At 52.0% G+C, this 24,804-nt stretch overlaps 1 protein-coding gene across 10 annotated transcripts in view; it reads right to left on the bottom strand.

Annotated features, from left to right (window-relative positions):
* Rbfox1 (RNA-binding Fox protein 1) overlaps nucleotides 1-24,804 on the bottom strand; it is a 150,555-nt gene that overhangs the window by 43,307 nt on the left and 82,444 nt on the right. The window contains exon 1 of one of the 10 annotated variants that reach the window (XM_089585114.1): nucleotides 16-571. The exons of the other annotated variants lie outside the window; for them this stretch is intronic. Coding sequence (XP_089441240.1) covers nucleotides 16-129 — 114 coding nt within the window. The 5' untranslated portion in view covers nucleotides 130-571. Of the gene's footprint in view, nucleotides 1-15; nucleotides 572-24,804 lie in introns of those variants that run through there. 10 annotated transcript variants of the gene reach the window in all.

Below are 24,804 nucleotides of genomic sequence, written 5' to 3' on the forward strand. Positions count from 1 at the left end.
ATTTGTAGCACTCACTGCTGCCTGGGAGTCGACACCGAGTGCTGTCGTGGTCCCGTTGGTGCTCGGCGGCCCGTGCAGGTCTAAGCACGGCAACATGTTCATTTGTGGTGCGGCCGCTACAACGACCATTTAGACGTGGCCCTCGAGCGAAGCCTCGACAGTCGACGCACGGCGCGGCGAGGGGCCAACAGACTCTCGAGGTGCCCTGACGATGCGACGCGCTGCTATTATATCGCACGCCTCGGCGGTAAGCCCCGAGCGGCGGTCTCTCACACGGCGCCGGTGGCAGCGACGCAGGGCAGACGAGCTTACGCGCGAACGTCCGAGAAAAACAAAAAAAACACGATCAACGGAGGATTTTTCAACTTGCTGTGCGAGTAGCTGAGACCAACGTGTTCCGAAGGGACGACGTTAACGCGGGGACAATACAATGAAAAGACCGACCACCACAAAGACGCCGGCCCCAGTTGCCAGACGAGCGGAATCGGAGCGAGCCGAAGTTTCGCACAGAAAGACGCGCTGCTGCCACCGCGAACGTTGGCTCCGCGCCTCCTCGCCCACTACGAAAAGCGTGCGCGCCAGCGATCCGACAAGAACCCGCATCAAGGCCGGAAAAAAAGGAAAAGTAAATGTAAAAAACAAAAAGAGAGAAAGAAGGAAGCGCGCTATCAGACGAGCCAAACGGAGTCGAAGCGAGCCGCTCCGCCGGCCGACACCGCCAGGAGAAAAAGCAGCGCGCTGATCGACTTCCGCATCCGGGTCCACATCGAGAGGGAATTACAAACGACGCAAAATGAAACGGCCGGCAAAATCCTGCTTTTCGACGGCCTTTTTTTTTTTTCCCCAGGATCTAATGAACCGTTCACGTTGCCGCCTTCCCTCTGAGCTTTCCGAGAACGTGAATAAAGAAAGCGACCGGCGATATAAAACTGCTAGTAAGAAAAAAAAAAAAAAAACAAGCCCAACGGTAAAACGCGATGGCGTATTTCCGACAGAGCACCAGCTATAGTTCTCTAGTATCCAAGTTCCTGCTAAGCTGGAACATTTCAAAGAGAAAAAAAGAGGCACTGCACATACACACACAAAGGGAGGGAGACAGAACTGGAGCAGGGACAACGATATAAGAAAAAAAAAGTGCCTGCTGCCAAATTTAAATTTAATTAAAATGAGAAATAGACAGCAGGGACGCTCTCGCCTATTGAGTGGTTTTCAGCAGGTTAATTCCGGGGGAAAAAAAAGAAGAAACCCGTAGCTCAACGGACTTGCAACGTTAGGTCGAGAAAACAAACATCGCGATGCACGGTACAGGTGATGAACCGCTGTTCAACACAGTTTGGTTAGTTTAGGACACCAAATTATTTAATCTCGGAAAACAGGTCAAAAACAGGTTTGCAACATCACAGCGCAAAGTGAAATCAGTGAACCAGGCATGAATCTCTGAGCTATCGAAAATATATTTATATAGGTGGACAAGGAAAGGAGCTTATCGCGGAGATAGTGGAAGTCACGCAGGCGAAAGAACTTGACGGTATATTTAACCACGAAACCTTTTTCCCGCCGAAGTACTTGCGATAACCGCATCCCCTGAAACGCTTCATAAAGAAATATGGAAACGATACAGCCGACGTTTTGAAATCTTTGTAAAGCGTTACATTCCGGTCTGCCTCAAAATCGAAAGTCAGGCATGAATTTCAAATACACCAAAGCCAGAAATTTTGGACAAAAGTATTTTCAACGAAAGCAATTTTTTCATATACTGTAAGATTTAGCTATAAGATCAATATATCCGCAGATCTACCTTCGGCAGGCTTGGATTTTTTTTTTTTTCGCTATTAACGTTTTTGCTATCGTCAAAAACGTTCCGCATTGGTTTGCTATGGCAGTACTAATGGAAACACCATAAAAGAAAGGTCTTGCTACGCATCTAAAGAATAGACCACTGCCTTCAATATTTCCGTAACAGCGACTTACAATATTCCAATATCCAAAATTTTTGTCCCCAGAATTCTGCACTTTGCAACAACCAGCGTGTGGCCGTCACTGAACATTAATTAGGAGGACGTACGAATGAACAGCGAAGCTGCTCTCAGAGAACGGTACAGGGGTTAGCCTGAGGTATGCTTCTCTTTGGCCTGCCACTCTGCACCGGGGTTAGAATGGGTGCCGGGAAGAGGCGCTCACGACGGGGACTGAGTCCTAGCGGTGCGAACACACCCAACCACGTGACCACTTGGGCCACATGAGAGCCGCGAACTAAGTAAAAACCAAGCAAGATGAATCGCGCGGCAAGTTGGTGCAGAAAAATAAACAAAGATAGAGAGAGAGGAGGGGGGGGGGGAACAAGAACGCTGTGGTACAAGGTATCCACAACCCCAATCTGCGTATCTGGCACACCTTGGGACAGTGGGCAATGCTTTCTTGGAGTCAGCGTCACGTCTTCTCAGAAGGGTGGAGAGTTGGGGTTGTTGGTTGGTCGGGCGCTGTTTCTACCATGGTCACTTTGTCTGTTCAATTCAATTCAATTTATTTTAGCGGAAGTTTGTTGTGGTTTGTCTTTTTTAGTGGTCATTCAATACGTACGCGATTTCTATACTGCAGCGGGCGCGTGATATAACGTAGTTGGGTAAGTACCGTGGCTGTCTTTTCCATTCATTTTCACTGCAAAGAAACTTTACTCCTAGTAAGCAAATCCCGAATGTCCTGGATGAATTACAAGCATATGCTGCCCAAGGACCCCGTGAGTTCCTCCTCTAACGGCCTGACTTCAGCATGGACAAGGATGGGGTCACCTCCAGTCGTTCGCGCCGCGCTGTACAGGTGAAACATACACCTAGTACGATGGAGCGAGCCGACGCTGTTGCGACACCTTTCGGCACTCCCGTCAAGCCACGGATCGAAATGAGAAAGAAGGCGACATGCCTTTGAGCAGACAAAAAATTTAGGCAGCGGTTCAACTCTGCCGAACCGAGTTTCACGTAGCGATAGCTACATAAGCTTGATTAAACATGGTTTATCTTTGGTACATTTTTTATTGTTTTTTAATCCCCCCCCCCCCCCTCCGTTAAAAGCCGCTTATTCGTCTTCACTGATTGGCTTGATGGAGACGAAGACTGATCGATGGTCAGTATAGCGCACAGGTCTGGTAATATATGCCCCACACCTGACGTCACAACTGTGAATTGAATCACTTGACACAACGTGATTACCACGTGGCGCACTTACTGCCTCTGTCGACCACTTGCAATGTCAAAGTTCCAAGATCAAAGTTCAAGGTCAAGTGCCAAGGTGTGGTGCGCACAGGTATATGCGCATAGCAGCACAAACTATGATTTATCTCAAGGTCGTTTCAAGGTTATTCGGAGGTTCACAGCGAAATGCGTCCCAGCTATAGTAGAGTAGCTTTCGCTACACAATGGTCACATCCTCGCCTGTCTCGACAGCAGGCACGGCTGAGACATGGCACGGCAATGCAGTTCAACCTCGCGTGGTGCGCACCACTCTAGGTACCGACTCTAGCAGGAATTTTCTTTCCCTGGGGAAGCGTTCACCTGAGGGAGTCACAAGGGGCAGCTTGGAGACTTCATTTCCTCCTTTTTGGTCCCGCTGAATGTGATGCGCGTAGGCGTACCTAGCAGAAGACTCGCTGGACACCTGGTCAAATACGTGGCTGTCGTTTCGCCAACTCCCTTGACAACTGACTCACGCTAATGGAATTTAAGTTAAACTATCGACTTGCTCAGCTCGACTAACATCTTCCCGGGGAGGCGGCAGAAAGAGTAGTTCTCAAAAACGCGCGCCCTCTGACTCCCGGGCGGTGCCGAGGCGACGACGGGTCTTGAACGAGATGCCCCGCGTTTATTGTTTGCTGCATCCCTTCACTAAACGTACGCATGTTATCACTTTTCGTATACTATAGCTTTTGTATCCAACCATTTTTACTTTGACATTCGATTCTCCGTATTTTTTTATTTGTATTTGTCCTTCTGTATCTTGATTGCTTGATAACGATGCTAGGAATGCTTTATTTCCATTCGGCGTTTCAAATGGCATTACTCATGCAGATTAGGTGCGACGTTTCAATGAGAACAGTAGGCTCACTGCTGCCATGTGCTCGTAATGAGCTCCGGGCTTAATCAAGCTAGCTTCATTAGGCCCCTTAGCAAGCCAGTGCCGAGCAAGCACTGGCTCGTTTGGCAGGTGCAACACACTCGAAAGGCAAGTCGCGCGGCGTTTCTCTGACTCCAGAAGTCTCCAGTGCCGCCCCTCATTTCTGACCCCACTCCCCCCCCCCCCCCAAAAAAAAAAACAAAAACAAAAAAAAAAACCCGGTCGGGCTGCCATGGTGGATAAGTTCGCGCTGTGCAGGTCAGCTGGCATCCAGATTTCTGAAACCCGTCCTGGGATGCGCGTGCTTTCCTACGGCCTTTATGGCTGTCTTGGTTGACGTTTCGGGAGAGTAGCTCGAACTGTGCGTTGCTTTGCGTCAGGCGTTTTACTGTTCCGGATAGACGAAGCCAGTATACTGCTCCAATGTAAGATCCCGCCCCCATCACAAAGGAGTTTTTGCAACGTGAACACCTCGGCGAATTAGAGAGAACAGAACGTGACACACAGGCCAAAATCTCATAAAGAGAGAACCGACGTTTCGGGCCGCCTCGGCACCTTCATCGGGGTTGGGGCAAGAGACGCGCTTTTCCCTGTTCGACAGCTACGGGAAAGGGGTGTGTGAACAATGCATGTTCGCGGGGCGGTGGGGGACGGATTTCGCGACGTCGCGAAAACCATGTACATACGCTGCTGGAATGCAGCTTTGAAACCGATTTACATCTGCAGGTTTGCTTTGCATGTTCCAGGAATCTACAAGCTGTCGCTTGAGTCGGTTGGGTTCAGTGCCAACGGCCCTCGGATGCTCAAAGGGGATGGGATGATTCAGGTTCTTTTGGTCTGAGTTGTGCGTTCTGTTCTCCCCAAAAGAATCTTCGATGAGCAGAGTTAAAAAAGGTCGGAATGGCCGGTTGGTCTGATCGTATGCTGGGCACTTCACGTCTTCTCCACTCGTCCGGCGACACGTTGCCGGTTGGGGCAGCCACTGCAAACTTCTTGAGAAGCAAAACACTAATTTATTGAAGACTGGAGCAAAATACAAACACTGGAGAAAAGGCGGTTTAAAAAAGGGTGTTAAAAAAGGCTGCAGAAAAGCGGCCGAGACTGAGAGTCGGCGCGCTCCCCTGCTCTTTGTTCGCAGCGGTTTTTATTCCCTCGATAATTGGGCGGAGCTTTATTAAACCTGCTCTCGCCCAATTCCGACCAATACCGCTGCAATGACACTCTACATTCAAGTTGGCGGAGCCCAGTGCTCGCCAGAGCCCGACTCTAGAAGTCCACTGCTTAGGTAGATAGTCGGGGGGTCTAGTCTCCGACCTCACTGTCCCCCACCCCCACTTGACAGCTCATCTCTTTTCAATGGGAAACGGTCGCCGACCCCTTGGTCCCCGTTTCCCGCGGCTTTGGACAGCGTCCGAAGCGCGCGACGCGTTGTCTCCATTCTCGACCCCTCCAGACTTCCGACGACACGGTAGGGGGGGGGGGGGGGGGGGGGGGGGAATTACCTGGCGCCTTACCGTACCGGGGCGCCTTGGTGCGCACCTTCCATCCTCGATCAACTGCACCGGTGCGCACCCGCAGTCCTCGATCACCGGAAGCGCACCCTACCGGGTCAGTTTTTCGTTTTCCCCGACTCGCACCCGGAAAATCGGCGGTTCGCAAGGGTGCAATCCCGGCAAGCATTGCGGGACGCGTGCTGCGGACAAGCCGCCTTTAGCCGTCTTGTCGTGTCTGCGCACAGACTCACGCGATGGAGAGGAGAATACGGATGGTTGCCGCTATTGATGAACTGCTGTCAAGTTCGTCTGATAGCGAAGATGACATGATAATCGACTTCATAGCCTAAACACGGCGATGAACGATCGAAAATTCGTTTATCGGGTCGTCAGGCGCCTCGCCGATACCGGAGTGAGCGTCTGTTTACATTGCACTGCTTGGCATATATCTGCAGTGTGCATGGCCTTTGACACGTGAAATGTGTGATTTATTTGCAGTTCCGAAAGCATTTTCGGGTGAGCAGGAGCGTGTGGCCGGTGATGTGGTTTAAGCCCCACCTCGATGGACACTTCCGAGGCGTACGGGCGGAGCGCCTACGCGCACGGGCGTACGCTGGAGCCTGTCTGCGCATGCGCGAGGCGCGACGCGCGAGCAGGCGCGAGCGGGGCTCAGATACCTGTGCATGTCAGATATCGGCGCCTGCGCACGGGCGCTAGCGCGCGCGTCGGAAGCGGGGTCCGGTTGACAACAATCGGAGGACCGCGGGGCTCTCGAGGACTCTTTTCTTCATAGCTTCGTGTTCCCCGAACTTTTCTTCGCGGTTTAATTCGTCCTTTCAGCGCCCCCCAACCATCTTTTGTTCACGGCTTGACATTCTTTCAGTCGGCTCGGGATGGGGAGCGAGCCAGCCCCAGGAGCATGGAGGTGAATGCCACTTTTCGACGCCCGTCGCGGCGCGTGCTGGGCGCGCAGGCGCTTCGCGTGTACGCCTGGGAAGTGTCCATCGAGGTTGTGGTTTACAATCAAATGCACGCGCCAGAAGAAAGGCACCCTAAAGGCGGCGCTGCATGCACGAGCCCCCGCGGGGTGCAGCTTGTCCTCGATGTTGACCCTCGCCGGTGCGCCACCGCCGCGGTGCGCGGGGAACCGCGCTGGTTTCGGGGCGCACCTTGTGCGGGGCGATCGAGGACGCTATAATGTAGCGAACAGTTTTGATCCAGCCTGCGCGACCACCATTGCACCCTTGGGGCGGAGCACGAAGGTGAAAAGGTCACGTGTCGCCAACCAGCCTATCGCAGGGCGCGGTTTCAGGCGTCCTCGGAACCGCGCTGGTTTCGGGGCGCACCTGGTGCGGGGCGATCGAGGACGCTATAATGTAGCGAACAGTTTTGATCCAGCCTGCGCGACCACCATTGCACCCTTGGGGCGGAGCACGAAGGTGAAAAGGTCACGTGTCGCCAACCAGCCTATCGCAGGGCGCGGTTTCAGGCGTCCTCGGAACCGCGCTGGTTTCGGGGCGCACCTGGTGCGGGGCGATCGAGGACGCTATAATGTAGCGAACAGTTTTGATCCAGCCTGCGCGACCACCATTGCACCCTTGGGGCGGAGCACGAAGGTGAAAAGGTCACGTGTCGCCAACCAGCCTATCGCAGGGCGCGGTTTCAGGCGTCCTCGGAACCGCGCTGGTTTCGGGGCGCACCTGGTGCGGGGCGATCGAGGACGCTATAATGTAGCGAACAGTTTTGATCCAGCCTGCGCGACCACCATTGCACCCTTGGGGCGGAGCACGAAGGTGAAAAGGTCACGTGTCGCCAACCAGCCTATCGCAGGGCGCGGTTTCAGGCGTCCTCGGAACCGCGCTGGTTTCGGGGCGCACCTGGTGCGGGGCGATCGAGGACGCTATAATGTAGCGAACAGTTTTGATCCAGCCTGCGCGACCACCATTGCACCCTTGGGGCGGAGCACGAAGGTGAAAAGGTCACGTGTCGCCAACCAGCCTATCGCAGGGCGCGGTTTCAGGCGTCCTCGGAACCGCGCTGGTTTCGGGGCGCACCTGGTGCGGGGCGATCGAGGACGCTATAATGTAGCGAACAGTTTTGATCCAGCCTGCGCGACCACCATTGCACCCTTGGGGCGGAGCACGAAGGTGAAAAGGTCACGTGTCGCCAACCAGCCTATCGCAGGGCGCGGTTTCAGGCGTCCTCGGAACCGCGCTGGTTTCGGGGCGCACCTGGTGCGGGGCGATCGAGGACGCTATAATGTAGCGAACAGTTTTGATCCAGCCTGCGCGACCACCATTGCACCCTTGGGGCGGAGCACGAAGGTGAAAAGGTCACGTGTCGCCAACCAGCCTATCGCAGGGCGCGGTTTCAGGCGTCCTCGGAACCGCGCTGGTTTCGGGGCGCACCTGGTGCGGGGCGATCGAGGACGCTATAATGTAGCGAACAGTTTTGATCCAGCCTGCGCGACCACCATTGCACCCTTGGGGCGGAGCACGAAGGTGAAAAGGTCACGTGTCGCCAACCAGCCTATCGCAGGGCGCGGTTTCAGGCGTCCTCGGAACCGCGCTGGTTTCGGGGCGCACCTGGTGCGGGGCGATCGAGGACGCTATAATGTAGCGAACAGTTTTGATCCAGCCTGCGCGACCACCATTGCACCCTTGGGGCGGAGCACGAAGGTGAAAAGGTCACGTGTCGCCAACCAGCCTATCGCAGGGCGCGGTTTCAGGCGTCCTCGGAACCGCGCTGGTTTCGGGGCGCACCTGGTGCGAGGTGATCGAGGACGCTATTAACAAGCAGGTACGAGGGAGCATCGCTATTGTCGGATACAACTCAAGAACACAGCGGCTTTTCCCCGTGAAATGACCCCCTTCAGCCAACGGCGTCGGCCGATTCTCATCACCCTGCTAGTGTGATAGAGCAGGGAGTGGCAGATGAAAGGGGATAATTCCTTCCCTCTATGGTGAGGGACAGACCGCCCTCTCCATTGTGACGCCGCTCCCTGAACTGTCACGCTAGAAGGGTCATGAGAACCGGCCGACGCCAATGGCTGGAAGGGGGTCCCTTGACGGGGAAAAAGCCGCTGCGTTCTTGAGGAGTGCGCTACTGGAAACAGCCACGACGGGAAGGAGCCAGTGACGAGCAGCTTTCGCGGCCGCTTCCTCGAATGATCACATGAGATGCGTTGCAATTGTTCTGCAAGTGTTGCACATCATCGCGAAAAAATTCGGGTGTACAGAGAAATGGAAGACAGTCAAGTTCTTTGCAACGGACAGCTGCTGCCATACTAGATATGCGGCGTGGCTAGATATCAAGCGCGACTCATTCTGCCCACGGCCTGTCTCGCACATACCTAGTCCCGACGGTTGTTTGTATCACGACTGTCTGTGCAGAATTCTCGCGAGGCTGCGTGAGATATGCCTCGCGGCAGCTTGGGAATCCCTCGATCCGGTTTGATGCGGTGCGGATCGAGCCCTTGCACTCCCACACGAGTTCCCCAATAAAGCCCGTCGAAAGGCATCCGCAACACAATGGACTGTTTTAGTCTCTGACGTGGTGCGAATGGGAGAGGTGCGCATGCAATGCAGAGTGTATGCAGAGTGCCAAACAAAACGTTGGCGAAGTGTTTTTAGACATCTCCGTTTCTTCTAACGATGTCGTAGTTCCTCTACCAGAGTGCAGAAGCGCTTTGCGCTTCTTCAAAGATGGACGGCACGCAATTCTCACCGGGCTCTCCCTCTCTGTAACGAGAAAGCTGCGTCACGTAATCCTTCAGAAGGAATTCATTCATTCATTTTGTACTTCATTCATTTTGTACTTGCTGTGTCATGCCTTGTTGTATTGCTTTTTTTTCTTCCTCTTTTTTTTCCGGCCTAATCTCCTGTTATGTATCCTCATCCCCCCCTGCAATAATGCCTTCGGGCGCTGCAGGTATTTCCAATAAATAAATAAATAAACCGGCGACGAAGCATGCGAAGAGATGAGCGGGCGAAAGTGGTCACCTGGCCAAAATGAGAAAGTTTAGCGTGACGTAAGAGACGGGAAGAAAGCAGGATGGGCCGGAGAACGAAGGCGACTTAACGGATACATTTAGCACAGCGCGCACCGCTACCGCGTAGCGCCAGATGGCGCCACGTAGCCGTCAACACCGCGCGCCCGTCTGCCGCGTCGGAACCAATCAGCGCGTGAGCAGTGGCGGGGCGCGGCACCCGCCATGCGCTATGCCACAAGTATCTAATGTAATTCCAGCTGAAACCAAGAAGAAATGGGCGCAGAGAGTCAGGTGGGCGGACGCATGTAAAGATTTTCCGTAGCAGCTAACTTACGTATGCGCATTGACAATTGAAGTCCGCGGTAAGCGGCAACGGTATACGCTATAGCTAAAAAGTTGAATTTCGTTATAACGAAGTTTGAAGGGACTCGGCGATTACTTCGCTATAGCCGTAGCTTCGTTATACCACGTGTTGACCGAGCTTCCAAGGAGAATCGTCATTCCTTCGTTATATGCATTACTTCCTTATAAAGCGTTTCGTTATAACGAGGTTCGATTGTAACGCCCAACGTTTGCTTTCCTGCGACCGCTACGGTAATTTCGCCCCCTTTCTACATCATGTGGTGTGAAGACAGACGGGCTACCGAATTCATCGAAACTCGAAGCCACGCCACCGCTCCGGTCATAGCGCATGCAGCCCTGCAGTGAAAACGCGCTTGACGCTAAAAGAAAAAAAAAATGGCTGAGGCTTAACTTGGTTAAGCCTGGAGAATGCGAAGCATCATCGTGTCGCGTAATTTGGAGGCGCACAACCACAGCGACGGCGCGAGGTGGGCCCCCGTTTCTCCACTGTCGTGACGTCATCGTGTCACGTGGTGTGACGTCATGTATCACGTGATTTGGAGGCGCACAACCACAGCGACGGCGCGAGGTGGGCCCCCGTTTCTCCACTGTCGTGACGTCATGTATCACGTGATTTGGAGGCGCACAACCACAGCGACGGCGCGAGGTGGGCCCCCGTTTCTCCACTGTCGTGACGTCATCGTGTCACGTGGTGTGACGTCATGTATCACGTGATTTGGAGGCGCATAACCACGGTGAAGGGCTGAAGCGGTAGCTAAAGTAGTATGCTTCGCATAAAAAAAAGTCCGCGCTAACAGCAACCGAAACGCAATAGCGCGGAGAACTAACGTCGGTCTGCAAAAAGTCATTACAGTTCGTTCGGGGTGACGCGGCGCCAGCAGCAAGCATTTAATCACGGCGGCGAAACCCTTATGTCAACACGGAGCCAGCGCCGAGAAATTTTCGCCCAAGCGGTTTTTCGCGCACGACTGTGAATTGGGCCGGACTGGAGTTTCACTCGAGGACGAAGATTGGATGACAGCTGCGTCTGAAGACACCCCCCCCCCCCCCCCCCCCCCCCCCCCCCCCCCCGTTGTGCTTTACTTCCAGACTTATCCTTCCAGGATCCAATATAACTTATCTCAACGTTTCTAGCGATACGAAATATTAAAAAAAAATGTTTCGAACAAACAAAAACAAGAAAGAAAGCGGGGGGACGGGGGGGGGGGGGGGGAGGGGAAGAAGCAATTACGAGCACTCGTCAGATTACTGCTCAGTTTTCGAAAATACGTCGCCCCGTTCAAACCCAAGAATAGGCGCAAAAGGTCGAACCGGGCAAAATGAGACAAAGTGAAACAGGATATGACTCGTTGTGATGGACAAAAAAAAATGTTACACTCGCCCAAACTTGCAAAAAACTTTCACCCCAAACTCGTTGCGCCGTCATTAACATCGCTATTTTTCTTTCTTAGCTCAGAATTGGTCTCACTCCAAGACCACGACAGAGCCTGCAAAACAACCGCGAACGCGGTTTAAAATTAGGAGGGGAAAAAAAAATCTAATTACAATCGTATGTCTGCTCCTGTTCGGTTTCTGGAACCCCGACTCCGTCCTGAAACCCATTTACGCGTGCACACCCTCACGCGGGCGAATGAAATGAATTAATAGCGAAAATATGTAGCAGCCCCGTCGTTATATAACGTCGATTTCTTTTAATTTCGCACTCGCGCTAACAGGAAGACCAGAGCTGTACCACAGTGGCAATCATAAGCGTGCTTCAATCGATCGATTACTTCTTTCTGCGGGCAGACTTCCGCACAAGAGGCTCACCAACGGTTCCGTCTGAGAAATCGCCATTTCATAACTCTTTTCTCCAGTTCCTTGCGTTATTAAAGACAGGCTTAAAGACATAATTACTTTTTTTTTCTCTCTTTTTCGTGCACCGCGCATTGCTATCTTTCTGTCACTTTCAGTGTTTTTGTTAGCCTTTTACAGCACATCTTCTTCAGTAATGTCCAAGCCATGACTGTAAAACTCGCCGAATCACTCAAAGTTTGCAACTAGTGCGTCCGACAATATTGTTATTGTTCTTGCTGTTATTATTAGTAGTACGGAGGCCACAATGAACGCGACAGTTAAGGACGGTTTCGATACCGAACAAACTTCGCTCCATCAGTGGTGGCACGCCGCATCTTCAGCTTCTCGAAAAATTCACACACCACAGGCGAAATGGTTGGTTGGTTGGTTTATGGGGGTTTAGCGTCCTAAAGCGACTCAGGCTATGAGGGACGCCGTAGTGCATGGCTCCGGAAATTTCGACCACCTGGGGTTCTTTAGCGTGCGCTGACATCGCACAGTACACGGGCCTCTAGAATTTCGCCATCATCGAAATTCAACCGCCGCGGCCCGGAGGCGAAATGAAATCAAAACGAAGAAGTGCAGAAGCGTGGTGTATTTTCTTTAGATTTTGTTACACAGTGACACCAACAACGAAAGTCAAGTAAGCGTGCGTCTATACTATATCCAGGGACAGCGAGTAGCTTAGTTCAATGCAGACGATACGCAGCAGTTGAGCTCTGCGCCATCTACCGCTCCTTCGATACGGAAGGGCACATAGCAGGCGACACACAAAAACAGAGGCAAAGTGGTTCTCAAAACTGCCAACAGATGGGGCTGCAATCGTTCATCCAGCGCAGGATTGTTGGCAAGTGTGGACCTCGTATTCGTCTTGGCAGTAATAACTGGCCGAATACGCCGATCCAGTTGCAAGTATACACCTTTTATCGAGGAGCCATGCGCGCTTTATACCAAACATTTACTTGCAATAAATTTATTGAAATAGTGAAAAGCGCAGTAGTAAATTAACTTAATACATGCGACCACTAATCATCACGGTGTGTTTATGTATAAATAAACCGAATCCGTATTCCCACGGTACATATTTGCACATACACGGGTGCCTGTTTTCCCTTTGTAGTCAGATAAATTCTAGGCTGCGATCAAGCTCCGCACACATTCACGACCGCCACCCACTGACCCTCCAAGACGGAATATTTGCAAATAGGGTTTTTGAGGTATAGAGACAGAGCTCCTGCTCCGTTGTAATGCCAGTGTTGGCGGACATCCAGAAAACAGGCAAGCCACGTAAGCTTGATAACTAATATTTAGTAGCTGACTTTTTTATGCTGTTACATTTAGGCGCCTGGATGAAATTGAAAAGCGCGCTTTTCGAGGAGGCGCGCACGAATGCGAAAATTTGTTGTGTTACAGGCTTACAGCACCGAGGGTAATGGCGTCTTAGAAATTCTATAAAATGACGCAACTATTACTAACGGCCGGCTAAAATATCTCCAATTTAAATCAGGCGCCTAAATAAAACAGTTAAAAAGTGCGCTATTAGAAATTAAATAACCAGCTCACTAGTTAACATGTACTTCTACCTTTCTGAGCTTTTTTCATCCCGTGTACAGATCCCTACATTTGGCACTGTGTAATGATAGTCCATTGCATGATTCCCTACTCCTGAATGGGCCTTTCTGTTTGCAGTATTGTACAAATGAGTAAATAAATTCCCTGTTTTCTTGATGTCCGCCAACAGTGGCATTACAACGGCGCAGAAGCTCTCTCTATATCCCAAGATAACCTTATATCTGTAAATGTTCTGGGTCACCGTCCTTGAAACAGCTTGTATAGTTAAGTGATACTTTCTCCAATGAAACTTGTTACGGTGCATGTAACGTGACAGAGACAACAAGACAGAGACGACACGAGCGCCTCCTGTCCTCTGTCCCTTGTACAGTACGGTCCACTGTTAAAGAGAACATGCGATCGTGTGGTCGCCGCGCTTCGTGGAGCGCTGCCGCCGAGAACTTGTGGGAGTTGTCGGCACAACACGCATGCGCAGTAAGCAAAACGGCTGGTCGTTCCGCGCATGCGCCTGATGCCGCCTATTCTCGCCGCATCTAGGCGGCAGGGCTTCGTGAAGCGCGGAGGGCGCGCGATCGCATGTTCCCTTTAACAATGGAGCGTACTGTACACTCCAAACACGAATACGCCTATGTGGCAGTGAAAAGGGAGTAATCTGTCCTCAGCTTTTCACTCCTTTCTGCTCAGAGAGTAGTCTCTGCCCCGCGCCATGCGTCGTAACAACTTTTTATTCATATGTGCAAGTCCTCCGCAAGGGCATTATTGTGAAAATTTGAGACAAAAAACATATGCGCAAAATGAGCTGGCACCAAACAGACAGCGTAAAACAATGCACAAGCAGAGATTTAAAAAAAAAACACACACAACAGAACGATATAGCAATACCGAAACGGCAGCCCGGCATCAGTAAAGAAATGAGCGTCGTATAGTACAAAAGTTTCACACACAGTAAAAGGAAAGAGTATACTATATTTTATCAAGCGCACCACACCAGTGACGTTAACAAAAAAAAAAAATGGCAGTGGCTTAGCTCAGCTAGGCCAGGATATACTTGGCGAAAGCAGTTTCGTCCCCTGACATTTCGGTAGCGACGTCGCATTTCGGCTGGCGAAGCGAGCGGAGGCGAGTGCAACGACGAGGCAAGCGGTGTGACGTCATACCCAATGGCGGCGAGGCGCGCAGTGTGACGTCATGCCAGATGGCGCGGCGAGCGCACGGCGTCCGCCAGCTGCGGCGGTTGCTAGGCAACGGTTCAAGGTCGATCTCTGTGCCTCTTCGGAGCGCCGCCAGAGCGAAATCGCAAGTTCGTGGCCAATGTAGCTTTCGCTGCAAAATATGCAGGACGATACGCACCTAAGGCAGATTTGACGGTAAGAAGTGAAAATCGGAATGCTTTCACACTCCTGAGAAGCCTGCTCCAGATTGTGGAAGTGTACGGAAAAGATGAACTCCCGAAGACACCACTACGTAACATAAACTTTCAACCCCTGATCTCATTTTACAGGCGAAGCGTAGCGCATGGTGATGCAAAACGCCAGACAAATATTCGCGAAATAAAAGCTAATTTTGCGGCTAATCGACGGCGTGGTAGTGTTTCTCAACGAGGTTTGTCTTTAATCAATGTAATGCCGTTGCCAAAGTCATAATTATAAGAAACAAAGCCGTCGGAAGCGCTATTCTGTAGGTTGGCTCGTTTATGTTTTATGGGGTTTAACGTCCCAAAGCGACTCAGGCTATGAGAGACGCCGTAGTGAAGGGCTCCGGAAATTTCGACCACTTGGGTTCTTTAACGTGCACTGACATCGCACAGTACTCGGGCGTCTAGAATTTCTCCCCCAAAGAAATTCCGCCGCCGCGGCCGGGATCGAACCGGCATCTTTTGGGTCAGCAGCCAAGCAACATAACCACTGAGCCGCCGCGGCGGCTGCTATTCTGTATGCTTCAACCAGCCTGAACACATCAAAAGTATAGGACGAAATTGCAAGCATCGTAATTTTGGTGCCTATTTAACAGAGTGGAACACTGAAATTTTGACTTCGCTTCCTGCTGAGACTGATTAGCGGACAAACTTGCATCCTGCCGCAGGCAATTTTGAAAAAAAAAGAAAGAAAAAAAATCGCGGCAGCAGGAGCCGTCGTGAGTACCGTCCGCAGGTGTTACGCTCAAAAGCAGTAAGACGACGGAGAGAACGTCCGCGAGGGTATTACAACATGTTCGTGTAAATGCAATGCCGACCTACACAAGCGATAAAAACCAAACAATAAAAAGCGGCCAAATACCTGTCGCGAAACCTCGAAATCGGAGAACCAAAGAAGACGCGATAACACTAAGACACGCCAACCGAATGCCCAATTCCCCAGATAAGAAACTGCGAGCATCTAAAATATTGAATTCACCATGTTTATTGTCACCATAAGAAAGAAGCCGGCCAAGATGTAAACAGCTTGCAGACAGCAAGCGTTTACTGCGGGGCTTCTCCCAAGGGATTTTACCGCTGACGAAATAGAAAGACGGAATTAAAAGAACAGGGCAGAAGGTACGAAGCGAGGGCCAAACTGTATATCCGGCTCCCCGGGGACAACAAAAACTGGAACGCAGACGACGACGCGCGGCAGCAATTGCGCTCCGTCGTCTGCTTTCGTTCGTTTCGGGCATGCGACAAGATCAGACGACAGGCGGCGTGCCGTCCATGGGGAGTACCGTGGCGCCGCCCTTCGGCGCGTTGTGCAAATGCAATAAGACAGACGCGAGGATATCACACACACACAGACAGGGCACAGGACTAAGCTATTAGCCCCGGATAAACAAAGCCGAGAGGGGACCTCCGCGCAAAAGACAGTGCAGGCTCCTCTTCTCCCCAAGGGATATCGGGACAGTCGCCCGTCCCTTCGCGATAGGGAGCTCGCGGCGTAATCAATAAAACAGCGCGTCGCTGTGACTGTGAGTCGCTGTGTGATCCAACTGGTGGACGGGTGCGGGCGGCAAGAGTTGGGGACGTCTGATGCGATTAGCGAATCCAATCGGGATTTTCTTCTTCCGTTCATTCGTTTCCCGAAAGGGAACGAAGAGGCCGTGTCCGGTGCCGCTCGCCGAGTGTCGGCACCTGGCGGTAGGCGTGGGAAACTTGCTTCGCGCCGACGGCGTATTCCGAAGACGTGCCGAAGGAATACCTAAACGGGATTAAGTTTTCGGGAACTCGGAATACAAACGTTGGCGTTCGGATTAAGTTGAGCGCGCGTGCGCCTCTCGCCGTAATCTCCGGCCCGTCGTGTGTCGGCGTCCACCAAGGATCGCCTAGCAGCTCAGCTGAAATACCGAGGGAGAAAAACAGTGCCGAGGACGAAAAACTGGACGAACTAGTTGTAATTCACGAAGTTGGGCAAGAAGTGCGGTAGAGGAAAGGCTAACTTCTCGTGTAGTACTTGAATTATTCACTTTCGTGCGTCGTCTTCGAGCTACTTGTCAAAACTGAAAGAACCGTGTTGCTTCGGAATGCAGGGGAAAACCAAAATTACTTAAGCACTTAAGGAACTAAAGTGCGAGTAATGCGAGAGCATTGTAATTATATTGCAATTATATTCTGCAATTTTACTGCAATTATATTCCTTCGTATTTGGTGCAGTTGTAAGCACCGGTGCTGATCATTACTGGTAAACATTTCGTATTTTTCTCGTCGCTGATGACGTCACACCATTCCAACCAATCGCGAGTTTCGCAACCTCGCCACTTTTTTTTTTGGCCGACGCCGGGTTTTCGTGCCGATGGGCCTACTGATGATTTCGCATTAATACGCATCTACTCGGCGTCAAAAGTTATGCCCACTGATAAAAGCCACGAGCGATGTGCCTTTCCTTGGTCCAGATAAATTTCACTGCCGGGAAGCAGCGCCAGAAATATGTAAATAAGTAAACAAATAAACAAACTGCAAACAAATCAGGCTCACTGCGCTGTTACCGCACTACAACGCCAAGCCGGGCCTGGACGTATCGAACATAAGCAACTTTCGTTTTCTTTTTTTTTGCTTTCCTACGACTGGCGCGAAATTCTTAAATAGATCTCGGCAGTAACCGAAAGAGCAACGCATGCGTACTCCGCTAACGGCGTATAGGATGCGAACACCGCGAAGCTCCTTCGCACGAGGGCGCACTGGAAAACGTCTCCTCACTTGCGGAACGTGCAAGCGAACGGTGTACACTCCAAACACGAATACGCCTACATGGGAGTAAAAAGGGAGTGTTCCCTACAGGACAGCTTACTTCACGTTTACTCCTTTATGTTCACAGTCGAAGTGAGAAGCGGAACGCAGCAACACCCTGCAGCAGCAGTATACACCAGTCGAGTACCAGACGTTACAGCGTCGCGGCTGTTTTTTTTATGAATTATGTTCTCAGTTCATTCAGTGCGTTGTGTGTAGTGTATTTCTGGATTTTATTGGTATACAAATCTGCTCAATTCGTTTTCGAGTATTTATATGAATTTGTTGCCCCGTTGCTGAACAATGGACTGGCGTAAGGTATTGTCCGGCACAGCATGCACATCTGCCGTTTGCCCAATCATCCGAGACCATTTTGTATCATAATAAATTGAATTGAATTTAAATTGAGTAATGCCGTGAACAGACGATGAACAGCACTGTGTGCATGGTAAGCACAACCGGAAAAAACGCGAACAAACTCAGCGCTCTAAAGTCGGATACAAATTAAGACTGCAGTGGAGCTCCGCCTATATTCAGCCTCCACGCACAGAATTCCTCCACGACGAAAAGTAGTCCGCTGCCTAACCGTTTCTCGTTACCCAAACAAGCAGCTTGCCACAACAACAAGAAAAAAAAATTATGAGCTCTCTAATTTTGATACGTGGATTGTTTGATATAGTTTCAAACATTAAAAAGCTGATTTCGTTTACTGTTGCGATTGGCCGGCGGAGTAATACAGGACGCCGCGGACCGCGGCCCAGTGTTAGCAACTGCTGTTTTTTTTTTAAAAAAGTTGTATCCTACTATAGAGCGCCGTAGGTAAAGTATAGGTTACTTGGTTTTGTTTTGTTTTTTCACTAACTCCCTATTTTGCTTACTGCCTCGGGATTGTTTCGGCAATTCCGGCATGTTCAAAAAATAAAGCAAAGACAACCCTAAATTTCCAGGCTTCTTCCATGGCTTTCGCCAAGACGAGAGGCCGCAAACACACAAAAAGAACTGCGCCGTCGAGTCGACAAAAAGAGTTTCGGGGGAGGGGGGGGGGGGGGGGCTTTTTAAGCGCCCGCGGAACTCGACTGGCGGCGACGGAAACAGAACAGCCATCAGTGCACGCGGGTATATTTCAGCGCGTTTCGCGTCGGCACCCGACTTCAAGAACAATTTCGCTTGCCTGCATCTAAAACGCCAGGAAGCATGAAAAAAAAAAGAGTTAAGAAACACACACACAGAGGCCAGCTCCACTGTTCGCCCTTCCGGGGCAGTTTTCGGCCAAAGCAACCACCCAAGCTTAACCCCGCTGCGCGCTAATTCGGTTTCCTACTCGGGAAAGAACGAGGAGGAAAGGGGGGGGGGGGTGCTTGGAAGCGGCGCAAAAGGAATTCGCGCTGAAATATAAATCAACCCCGGCAGACAAAGATGGCGGTGCTTCCGACGCTGCCGCAGGCAAGCAGCGTGCCGGCAGGGCGCCGTCGGAATCGGATTATACAACGGGCGCGCGGCGGGAAGAGTCCGACTAGCTAGGGCGAGTTTCCCGAAGCGTTCGGCTTACGCAAAGCAAAGCAAAAGAAGGGACTTTGCAACCCAGCTCTTTTTGTTCTCTCTCCTTTCTTCCCCATTTTCTTTCCCCCAAAGCGGAAGCCGGCGCCCAAGGGAGCAGCGGCGTCCGTTCCACGACGACAAAACGTGCGCAAGAACACGCTGTTTACCTCCCCGGGAACTACAGCATGCAGTATTCACAGCTCGGAAACTTGAAAGCGAAAGGAAACTTTTTTCGAGACTGGAAAAGCGCCTTCGACGAATGCATCGAACGATGACCACTCTTTTTTTACACAAGGGTGCCTGTGTATGGTAAGTCTGTTCCGTTTTAAACGAGGTGGTAGCAAAGACCAGGAGGTCCCAAAGGGGACGGAGGGGGGGGGGGGGGGGGGGGGGGACGTTTTATGCGTTGCATATTGCAATCCCTCAGTTCAGCCCTTGGGCGCGGCCGGGCAGCCACCAAACCACGTGACGTGACGTGACGACAGCCGGAGGACAAGCTGGGTCCCAACTCGCGCGGTCGCGCGCGGCCGCAGCCACCACCTGACTCCTGCTCCTCCCGATAGGGGCGCTGCGGCGGCGCGTGACGTCACGGAGGAAAAGCTGCTGAGAAAAGCGAGTGCCGCCAAGCAATACCTCGCGCAAAAAGACCGCGCAATATGCAACGCATTCTTGGCTTAACCAAGCTAAGCCTGGGCATCTTTTTTTTTTTTTCACCTTAAATGGGCTCTGGAAGGGGCTCTATACATAGCTTGCACCGACGTCACATCCGGTGGCAGTCGGTTGCGAGTCGGCCATGCTGCCGAACCACTGCCAGGCCGCCTCTAGCTTTCCGCTGCCTGTGTTAGCTCGCAACGTGTCGGTTCTCGTCCATCCGTAGATTCGGTATGGTTTTGTGTGCCACCCTTGGCTGCTATGACTGTATAGCAGCAGCTCCAGGCGAAACAAGAAGCCGATTAACACGAACTTCATCTGCATTCGCAAGATAATCGCAGGCATGCAAGTGCGAGCGCTCCATGACACAGTAGGAATCTGCGCGAGCTGTGGCTGGCTCGCATTAAGCGCGATGATTTGGACCCCGACAACCCAAATTTAATTGTGTTCGGAGTGCACTTTGTGACAGGTAAGAGGCTTGTGTCGTCAACTTAATGTTTACGATGTAGCGAACCACGACGGGCGCGCCTGATACCGCCTAGGCCGATCGCTGCCGTAGCGCCAACGACGACGAAGCGTCGCTGAAAGACGAAGTGCCGCCGCTCTGCACGAGATCGCTTGGGTTGGACTGGCCGTCTTCTGCGCTGCTCGCCGTTTTGTGTCGCCCGCTGTGAACACCACGCCTTGCACCATTTCTGCAGAAACGCCCTTTCAACGAAAACGTGGGAAGCAGTGGCTGCACTCTTGAATGTTGCTGTTTTGATTGACGCCATCTAATTTGTCTGAAAACACAAACCCAGACTGGGTCCCGTGTCGCTGCATCCTAGCTACAGGAATAGGCAATCCTTTTCGGATCGCTGCGACCGCAGCGAGCAATGACGGCAGAGAAAGCGGCGTGCCGAGGCCGAGCTTTTCGTCTCGTTGCTTGCGCATCGCAGACAGGCTTCTCACCCACCTGCTGTAGAAATCATTGTGTGGTCCCATTGATTCGAAGGCTTTCATTTTTTCCAACTTCACAAAGCTGGAAGGAGTACACGATATCCCCCGTGGGCCACTTCGAGGAACACATCAACGCCCATCGTCGCGTCGACTCCCGGTCGCAGCGTGTACGGATCTGTATCGTCAATAATTTTCACTTCGTCTGCGTAGCTACACGCGCCGATCGAATAAATTCAGACCAGTAGCCTTCACTGAACGGTTCATTCCTCTGTGGAGTAGGCATCGCATTCGAAAGGTAAGAAAATAATCCAAAGCGTCCGAGGAGCCATCCGGCATCGCAGGGCGGACGGGCGGGGACGGCCGAATGGTTCGGCAGCATGGCCGCAAGCGCTTGATGGGGGCGGAAGTGACGACACGTGCAACCTATGTATAAAGCTGATGTATGCCTGGGATATTAAAGCACGCCGCTACAGCCAATATTGTTCAGCAAGAATTTTTTTATGCGCTTTGCAGAAGTTTAGTTATCGGTCGTCAAAATCTGAACTGCAGCGTCACCGCTCCTTTCCCACTCCTGTCGTCACCTTTTGCACGCTCGAAGGTCGGCGCTCCTCCGCCGGCTCCACCTCCGGGGGCGGGGCTTCCTGACCCGCCGGAGCTACGCGGCTTATTATTGGCCGCGGCCACGGTAGCTGCCTGACGTCGGAGAGAATCTAACCAATAGCAACTTCTCAACTTGTATACGCAGGTGCGAGCGACGTAAGAGGGTGCGAGCACGAAAAAATACACAGGTGTGAGCGACGGAGGGTGCGAGCATGAAAAAAGTCGCCGGGAAGGGCTCGCCAACTTTAGCGCGTGACTGTGGGTCCTCTGCTGCATGTGGCTGTGTATTATTTGGTTCACGGTTTCAAGACAACACAGTGCAGTGATTGAGCGAGTTGATGTGCTCTCCTCGGAAGGTGTTTCAGAGCCCCTTTAACAACTGGTGGCGCGGAGTACTGCGAAACGAGCGCCACCTAGCCACCTGGCGGGGAACACGCGGTATTGCGAAGGCGCGGTGCATGTATTTTAAGGGTGCCACGACATGAAATGCGCTTGCACACAAAGCTTATGCATCTTTTCCTCGATAAGCTCCCACAGCTCGGAAATGACAAGCAGGAGGATGAAAGTAGGAGGCGAGCGGCGCACTTCCCTTCTCCTTTTTGCCCTGTGTAGCCTGGAAAAACTAGCAGGGCGCAGTTACCGCTGTGCAACGCGAGACTCGGCGAAAGCTGTTTGTTGTAGTGGAGAATACAACATAGTCTATTCTTTCTTGTTCTCTGGCAGAGTGCGCGTGACGTCACTGTGCTCGGAACACCCAGCGCGGCGCGTTACAGTGACGTCATGCGTGACGCCACTGCATTCTGACCACTCAGCGAGGCGGGGTGTTACGCCGCCAATGCCGCAGAGCCGAACCGAACGCGCCACTAACAGCTGTCGCTGTCAAATGCTCCTCAATCCGTTACACGCGCTTTGAACTGCAATTGAAATATTTCAGGGGCATACGCTGACTATATATAGCAGAGGCGAAGTCGCGAAGGATTTATAATTGTTCTCATCAAGCCCATTGCCAGGCATAACGGTGGCGCTGTGGCACTTTCTTTGGTAGCAGTACTAAAGGGCCCACTGCCTGCTTCAGCGTCGCTTACCGTGGACTCGAAGACGGCGTCAACAGAAACGGTGCACTCCACAACACTTTAGTACAGAACTTTGTCACCACACTGCCTGCTTGCGGTTTTACAGAGTTTTTTTCTTGGTGTGATTAACACAAACATTTAGCGACACGTCTGTACGTAATCACTAACGAAAGCAACAATAAAAAAGCAGAGCTACTTTAGTCTGATACAACTTAAATCTGCAGTGAAGCTCCGCGCACATTAAGGACCGCCACACAGAATTCCTCCAGGACAAAAAAAAAAAAACTAGTCCGCTGTTAAAACCTTGTCTTGTAACTTAAACAAGAAGCTAATCACGCCAAAAAAGTCATCTGTCTGGGTTGCAAAAGATTCTCGTGCTCAAACCACTGGTCTATTCTGCTTAAGCACAGACCACAGGATAGCTTATGATAGTCTGCGTTTTCCGATAAATAACTGAACATCGGAAGTTGCCTGGACTGTCCTGAATCGGTGAAAAGCTGGAGTCGTCTCTACGGAGAATGTTCGTCTACGCAAGCGTGACAGCCGAATTGAGACGCTACGCCATCTGGCGAACTGCGAGACAACCAATATTACAACTCGGAACTGGGGTAGGTCTTGGGGTAGGAGCTGGGGGAAGTACCCCAGATGGCGCAGCCTGTCAAAGCTGCTGCTCCGCTCGCTCAGGCGAAAATTCTCCGCGCAGATGACTGCAGTTTTTCATCGATCCCGGACAATTCAGGCAAGTTTAGATGTTTAAATCCTTATCGAAAGACGCAGACTATCATAAGCTACCTTGCGGTCTGAGCTTGAGCCGAAATAGACCAGTGGTTTGAGCAGGATAATTTTTTATAACTCGGACAGATAAACACGGAAACCCTGTATACGCTGCAAACTCCAGCGCAAGAACCCGCTCAACAGGAAACGCCATGTGACAGCGTACTAGAAAAAAAAGTTATAGAAAGAAAATGTCCACAAAGCCGTTAAGTGTCATGGAGGCCCGCTGTCTTTATCGACGCCTCTGCACATCTATGTTGCAGACGACGTCGAGCGGGTCTGTCGTCTGCTACGTCATTTGGCGGTACTTTCTACGCTGTACGTATGCATAAACTACCGCGTGCAACATTAACGAACACCGCTCGCCTCATCATCCGGTTCGGCGGGCAGCTCTGTCAGGCCTTTATAACGCGTCTCTTGGAGCGTGCAAACAGCGGGCGCGAAATCAAGCGAAGAAAAAAAATACACAGACACGACATAACGAGACAAACGCGGCGCAAAGCTTGCCAAGCCACGAGCGAGACAATGCGTGCGGGGGGGGGGGGGGGGGGGGGGGGACGCCAACATCACCGACGTCGCGTGTATACAAAAGGCGTATACATATACCATGACTACGCACCAAGGACTCGCCGCCAATCTTCCCGCTTTTCCATTAGGCGAGAAGAGGCGCGACCTGCCCTGTTCGCGTCCTCCGTATGTGTGTACAGAGACGCTAGCGACACACGCCATGTGTGTCCCTCGACCATCAGTCGCCGTTAGGCCTTTTCTACTTTCTCAGCACGCAAGCGCTATAGTCGCTTCGGGGAAGTACGTACAGACACACATACGCCGGTCTTGATAGAGTCGCGCGCAGCGGTGGTCCGTGGGATGAGATGACACTGGACCGACCGACGCCAACGCGTGCATACACTGCTGACTACTACAGGGGATGGGAAGGGAGGAAGACGCGGCTAAGCCTAACGTGGCGCCCGCCCGAGCAGACGAGAAAACTTCATCGCGAAGAAAAGGGGGGAGAAGTCGCGAGAAATCTCATTTCGCGGCGACGGCGGCTGAGGAGACTGAGTGAGGAGTAAGAGGCGAGCGGACAAGACTTGAGCAGCAGGATGCGTTCTGGCCCTGTGCATAGGAAGGAGTCCTGGGACGACGCGGGATATAATTTTTTTTTTGTCATCCCGCGAGGGTGGGTGGTCCACCAAGCCGAAACTAATTACGGGCGGCGGTGAAAGACGCACGCACGCGGTGCCGAGATATGGGGCGGAGCGGACGAGGAAGTTTCGTTATTAGGCAGCCGGACTGTTTGCCGACGCGAGAGAACGCGACGAGGACGGAGCCAGCCAGCGGTCGAAGTTTGGTCGGGTTTATAGTCGAGATTACCCCCTCCCCACCAATCTTGGACACGAGGAACTCTCGCCGACTTACGGCGAAGTGGACAAGCCCCGTCCATGAGGGGCATATTTACACTGCACCTTGGCGGGTTCGACGAATTTGCCGAAGGTTATAGCGCTGCGCACACTTCCCCGCGGAACAAGCTTGGGCACAGCCCCTTTGACGCCGTCCCTGAGAGGTGAGCAGCTGGGTAATGAAATCAAGGCAATGCTAGTCCGAGAATAGGAGAGATTAAGAGAGGTACAGCGCAAATTCGGCCCTCGGGGCATAAATCTACGTGTCGTAGTA

Source organism: Amblyomma mixtum, chromosome 3 (assembly GCF_055824585.1).
Source record: "Amblyomma mixtum isolate Tamu chromosome 3, ASM5582458v1, whole genome shotgun sequence".
Taxonomy (NCBI): domain Eukaryota; kingdom Metazoa; phylum Arthropoda; class Arachnida; order Ixodida; family Ixodidae; genus Amblyomma; species Amblyomma mixtum.